This window comes from Mercurialis annua, linkage group LG8 (assembly GCF_937616625.2).
Source record: "Mercurialis annua linkage group LG8, ddMerAnnu1.2, whole genome shotgun sequence".
Lineage (NCBI taxonomy): Eukaryota > Viridiplantae > Streptophyta > Magnoliopsida > Malpighiales > Euphorbiaceae > Mercurialis > Mercurialis annua.
Window position 1 is genome coordinate 1,417,221 of NC_065577.1, and position 6,250 is coordinate 1,423,470.

General features: G+C 32.2%; 1 protein-coding gene across 1 annotated transcript; it reads left to right on the forward strand.

Annotated features, from left to right (window-relative positions):
• Positions 1-2,597: 2,597 nt before the first annotated feature.
• On the forward strand, positions 2,598-5,813 carry LOC126660754 (uncharacterized). The gene is made up of 3 exons (XM_050354415.2): positions 2,598-3,372; positions 4,062-4,409; positions 4,699-5,813. The coding sequence occupies exons 1-3, from the start codon at positions 2,896-2,898 to the stop codon at positions 5,317-5,319; spliced, it is 1,446 nt and encodes a 481-aa protein (XP_050210372.1). The 5' UTR covers positions 2,598-2,895; the 3' UTR covers positions 5,320-5,813.
• Positions 5,814-6,250: the final 437 nt, after the last annotated feature.

Here is a 6,250-nt window from a genome sequence, read left to right on the forward strand (position 1 = left end):
TCACTTTAATTAAAAAAGTAACTTCCCTAACAAAATCCAAGAAAGTATACTATCCCCAACATTTTTGTTGAATTCTTTTCATTTAATCTAACTCTTCCGTTTTCTAAAATTCATATAAAATATTTTTTTATTTATTTCAAAAAATATATTATATTATTTTATAATTATTATTTACAATAAAATTAAATATTTTTATTTAATATTTTTATCGATAATTTTTATATTATGTAAAATAAATCTAAAAATATAATTTTCAAATTTTAATATTTAAAAAACTCTTTCAAATGGTATTTGAATTGTAAAATAAGAGTTAATAAGCAAAAATTAATTAATTTATTGCTCGATTAAAAAAAACAAATACTTATTTGTTTAGTAATATAAAAATTATAAAAAGAGATTTATGTCTTTTTAATAAAAATATAGTAATTATATTAAAATAAATTTCGTACTTTTTGATAAGAAAAAATCGAAACAAGCAATATTTATCAAACTTTATGTGAAGTTAATTTTCCGTGAATTGCTATAAAACAAATCGAAGTGAGGAGTTCATTTGCACCGTTTAAAAATATATCGCGCTTAAATATTAAGAAAAGTTAAAAGAATTTATGTGTACTTTGTAAACAATTTGAAGGATTGTTTTATACCTTTTACCATTCTAAATATAGTCCAACCGATAAATTAAACGTGAGTAGGCCCCACGTGCCACACGTGCAGATTTTTTTTGTATCAAGAGACTATAATCACTTTGTTCAAGAAAAACAAAGACTATAATGACAGTTAATCACACACAAAGCACTGCTTAATTATCTGTCAAAGTTATCATCATCAACTAAATCTCAATTTTGCATTGCAGTATTGCATGCTTTCTATTTTTCTTTTTCATTAGGCCCCACATCAAAATACTACTCCCGGAGTATATTTTATAAAATAAAATTAAGTTTTTTTTTAAAAAAAAGATTAACTGACTTTGAATCTCTGTATTTTTTATTTTTATTTGATCTATGGTCTACTTTATTTTTATAGTAATTAATTTTTATATTTTTTATTTTTTATTTACTTTATCTCTTTTCAATTAAATTTCGTATTAATTTAGCCTTTAAAGAGTAGATTAGAGATGATGTAAAATAAAATTTTAAGAAGAACTAAGTAAATATTTTCTTTCTATTTATAAAAATAAAAATAAAAATAAAAATATAGAGACTAAATAAACAGAAAATAGAAAATTAATTAAAAAATAGAAAAATCATAAATTAAATAAATAAAAAATAGAAAATTTAAGGATGGATTATGTCTTTTCAAAATAATTAGTATCATTTTGTAGGGGTTTTGGTATTACATTCACACTATATAATTATTATAGTCTTATACTAGTGGTATTTTCTTCTTACTTTGGAAAGAAAGTTAAAAGAAAATTTTAAAAAAAGAATGTACATAGAAAGGAGATTTTTGTAAGCATAAATGCAATATTTTTATTTAGTTGCTAATGCAAAAAAAATTGATTGGTCAATTTTTAAGATAATTCCACCTTTGACAATTAAAACTACCGTCAGATTGAGGTGTAACTTATTCAAAATTGACATATTAAAAATTCTTTTTTTAATATTACAATTTTTTTTACAGTTTGATGGTTGATAATTGTTACCATCTAGCAAAATAATTTACTAATTCATCTGTTATTTTAATAAAGCGATCTGCCAATCTTAATACATATATCCCCGCATGTAATTGTAATTTAAATTCAGTTGATAAAAACATAATCTAGTAACCTTTTTTGTTTTTTTTTTTAAATATATCTATTTATTGATTTTTAAAAAATAATTGCATATATTTATTTTCCATTAATAATATAAGAGTTTTTGATCATTAGAAAAATAACACTTATTTAAAAATATAATCCGAGCAGGCGGATATATAATTAGGTAATACTCATTGATATTATAAAAGTTAATTAAACACAACTCGTTTCAAAGGTTTTTTTTGTCATTTCTTTGTGAAAGGTCTACTATCCCTTACGAAGAGTTTGTCAGGTGGCTAGTGAATCAAATGTCATGACAATAATTTCTAACATCAGAAATTAGTTTACGGGCGACGAGAGAAATTTGATTGAAAATTGACCAAAAACTGCATTTTGTTAGCATAACAATTAATAGTGTGTGCTTTTTATTTTCGTAATTAGATTTGTGAATTAGATAGTATGTTGTCTGTTTCATGTTAGGTTATTGAGTTCAATTATTAAATTTTTCCGAATTTTTTATAAATATAATTATTTCATATTCGACTTAATGAGATTGGACAAATTCAAAAAAAGAAACAATTTATTTCGTATATATAATTTTTTATATATATAACTGAGCGGAAGAGCGTTTTTAAAATCCACGATCTGACAGTCTGTTGGTCCGCGCTTATACTATTTAGCTCATTTGTTATTTTATTTGATTTTCCTTTCAATGTAAAATCTAAAAGCTAATCAAATCAAATAGTACAAGAATATAGCAATTTTTTAATTATTTTTCATGCAAATCTTAATCTAGTATTAGCCCTATTAATAAAAAAATAAAAGAATCTCTTTCACACACATTCTTTTTTTCTTCCTCCTTTACATAACCATCTCTCTCCTTCCCTACTACCTCTTCACACTCCTCACTCCCCTCTCTCTCTACTTTCTCTCTCTAAAAAAATCACTCATCTCAGTCTTCATTCCTCTTCAAACCCACACCATTTTCTCCGCTCTTTTCTCCCCATGAAGAACTCGTCTCAACTCACAACTCACCCCTACTATTACTCCCCAAAACCCACTCATTTTCACCATTTCTGAACAAAAAAACCCTAATATTTCATACCCATCAATCAAATTCTCAACCATTTGCACTAATAATCAGTACCCACGTCGTAAAAATGGAGAAAAAACAAGGGTTCTTCGCCGCTCTCAAGGACGAGGTGGTTCGCGGCCTTTCCCCGTCTCGATCTCGCTCCAGCAGCCCGGCCCGAAACGCGTCGCCAATAACCGGTTTTCTCCGCCGGAAAAAGAGTAACAGCAACGGTTATTGTACTGTTAACAGTGTCTACATGTCGCAGCCTGATAGGTTGGTAGCGAGATCAGGGAGTTTAAGGCCGGTTGTAGGTGAAACATTGACGCCGTTGATTGAAGGGCCGGATCCAGACGGGTCAGAAAGTGAGACAAAACGGGCTGTTGGGTCGGGTTTGGGGAACTGGATGAGAGGGCAATTGTCAAGAACGCCGTCTGTTAGTAGTGTGGGTTATAAACGGTCTGATCTGAGGCTGTTATTGGGTGTTATGGGTGCTCCGTTAGCTCCTCTTCATGTTAGCTCCACTGACCCGTTACCTCACTTAAGCATCAAAGACACTCCCATTGTAAAAATTCTTTCTTTTTTTAGTCTTAAAATTTTTAAACTTAGGTTTTTCTGCTAAGTTGCTGTATTTTTAGTGTTTTTTGAGTGTTTTTTTGCTGTATTTTTAAGTGTTTTTTGTTGTTTGTTATGTTAGTGTTGTTTTGAAGTGGATTGCGTGTGGATTAAGTTGAGATAGCTAAAAGTAGTAGTCTTTATGAATGTTTTTCTATTAGTTTGTTTTGTGTGATATTCAGTCTGTGAAAATGGAGCTTTTACGAGTGTATTTAATGATTTTGATTTGCTGAAATCATTGGATACATGAGAGTCATGTTTATTTGCAGAATGTTAGATCTTTGTGATTATTGATCTTTTTTTTTGTTTTCTGTGTTTGGTTAAATTTTCTGTTTGGTTTGTGAGAAAATAAAGGAAAAGGAAAGAAATGCTAAAAAAGTTGGTGAATTGGTTCAAAATGTTTTAAGAAATTTGAGATTGTAATGCTTTAATGTTTTTGTTTTCTTTGCTAACATACAGATTGAAAGTACAATGAGTAAAAACAGAATTGAGATTTGGCTTTTCTTCAATTGTGGACAAAAATTCAATTTTTTTGTTCTCTAACTTTGTCATAATAGTGTAAAGAAATTGCTTAATATTAGGAAGAAAAAAATTGGATTTTCATATAAATGAGTCTTACGGATGGATGTTTTATTGCAGGAAACTTCCTCAGCTCAGTACATACTGCAGCAATATACGGCTGCCTCTGGTGGGCAGAAGTTGCAGAATTCTATTAGAAACGCGTATGCAATGGGGAAGGTGAAAATGATAGCTTCAGAATTTGAAACGGCCACAAAGGTAGTGAAGAACAGGAATGGTTCTAGAGCTGTTGAGTCGGGTGGATTTGTACTCTGGCAGATGAATCCTGATATGTGGTACGTCGAGCTTGCTGTTGGGGGTAGTAAGGTTCATGCTGGCTGCAATGGAAAACTTGTTTGGAGACACACCCCATGGCTCGGTGCTCATACTGCAAAAGGCCCTGTTAGACCTTTGCGTCGTGCACTTCAGGTGAAATTTCTTCATGCTAATTGTTCTTGCCTATGTAGCACGGACACGGATATGGGGAATGGGATACTTGGACATGAAAACTGTGAAACTAGCGTTATTTTAAGGTTTTGTATATTAGAAATGATGCTTGGTGTCCGCAACGCCAAATTGCTGACACGTTCCCGAAACGGGAAACATTGATTGAATGAAGTCTGTGCTGCTTAGGCTCTTGCACAATGCCCTAATATTTTGATTTTGGTGTTGATTGTTTGCTCATCTCTCTCTATATGGAACTTTTTAATTATTTCAGGGCCTTGATCCGAGAACCACAGCGAGTATGTTTACTGATTCGAGGTGCATAGGAGAGAAGAAGATTGACGGTGAGGATTGCTTTATCCTAAAGCTATGTGCTGATCCTGAGACACTCAAGGCTAGGAGTGAAGGCCCTGCAGAGATCATAAGGCATGTTTTGTTTGGATACTTCAGCCAGAGGACCGGTCTGCTTGTTCATATGGAGGATTCACATCTTACCCGCATTCAGTCTAATGGCGGTGACGCTGTTTTTTGGGAGACGACAATCAATTCATTTCTCGATGATTACAGATCTGTTGAAGGAATCATGATTGCCCACTCGGGTCGCTCGGTTGTGACCCTTTACAGATTCGGCGAGGAGGCTATGAGTCATACCAAGACGAAGATGGAGGAAGCTTGGACCATCGAAGAGGTTGCATTTAATGTTCCGGGTCTTTCAGTAGATTGTTTTATACCTCCGGCAGATTTAAAATCGGGGTCCATCAGTGAAACCTGCGAGCTTGCGCAAGACGAAAGAGGAAAGAGTGCAATGGCATTGGCAGCTAGAGCAAAACTTGCCGCACTCGAGAAAGATCACGATAACGGCTGTGAGAAGATGATGTGGAAGATGGAGATCTAACAAAAGGTTAGGGTTTGAATTAGGGCAATTGTTTATACTTCTAGCTAGTTTTAATCCACTAACCCAATAGAAGTGGCAAAGTTAGAACTTGAAGTCATTTTTTGGGGACTTTAGGATAATATGCCTCTATAAATCTGTAAATAGAGCATAATCATTCACGGCTTCAAACTCGGCCTCGATGAATCGATATAAGCTCGATGCAGAATCCGACTAGGGAGTTGGAGCTCGGTTTTCCAATTAGGGATATAGAGCAGATAGAGCCATTAACCTTTTTTTAGAGTTCTAATGTTTTTGCTAAAAGATTTGCATACAGCAGTGGCAGCAAGAAGGGAAGCTGCTACTGGCCAATATGAATTTAACTCCATTGTTGTCTAGTTTGTTAAACTTCTGATTCGAGTTTCTTACTCTGTTTTTTGTGTGGTTGCTGATTTGATGTAAAAGTTGCTTCTAATTATTAAAGGAAATGCAAATTCAACCTCATTTTGTGTTTCAAACCTGTATTTTCTTTGGACTTGTTGATAATGTATGTGAATAATACAACTCAAGCCGATTAGGGTGAGTAAATAGTCTGTTTAACTGAATTAATCGATTTAAATCTATTTCGACCAAGTTCGATTGATGGTTTTGGTTAAGTCAATTTTCTTTTAATTTGGCTATTGTTTAGTGTTTAAAATTCGGTTGATTTGATTCAATATTTTTAAGGTTTTAGTTAATTTGATTAGAAAGGCAAAAAAGAAATGTTTATTTGGCCTCTCCAATTTGACCAAAAAGATTAAAAGAGTTAAATTTTGAGGTTTAGATGAATAGATATACAATTTCGGTTTAATTTTACACCCTAATATTATGTCGATTTAACGTCAGTATTGATGGTTACAGACGTAATTTACATCTTAATCTTATGTTGGTTTAACGTCAATTTTGATCGTAAAAG

Bases quoted from the DNA above. Each gene is read 5' to 3' on its own strand.
- LOC126660754 (XM_050354415.2), top strand. From the start codon at position 2,896: ATGGAGAAAAAACAAGGGTTCTTCGCCGCTCTCAAGGACGAGGTGGTT. The intron at 3,373-4,061 runs GTAAAAATTCTT...GTTTTATTGCAG, and splicing joins GCATCAAAGACACTCCCATT to GAAACTTCCTCAGCTCAGTA. The intron at 4,410-4,698 runs GTGAAATTTCTT...TAATTATTTCAG, and splicing joins CTTTGCGTCGTGCACTTCAG to GGCCTTGATCCGAGAACCAC.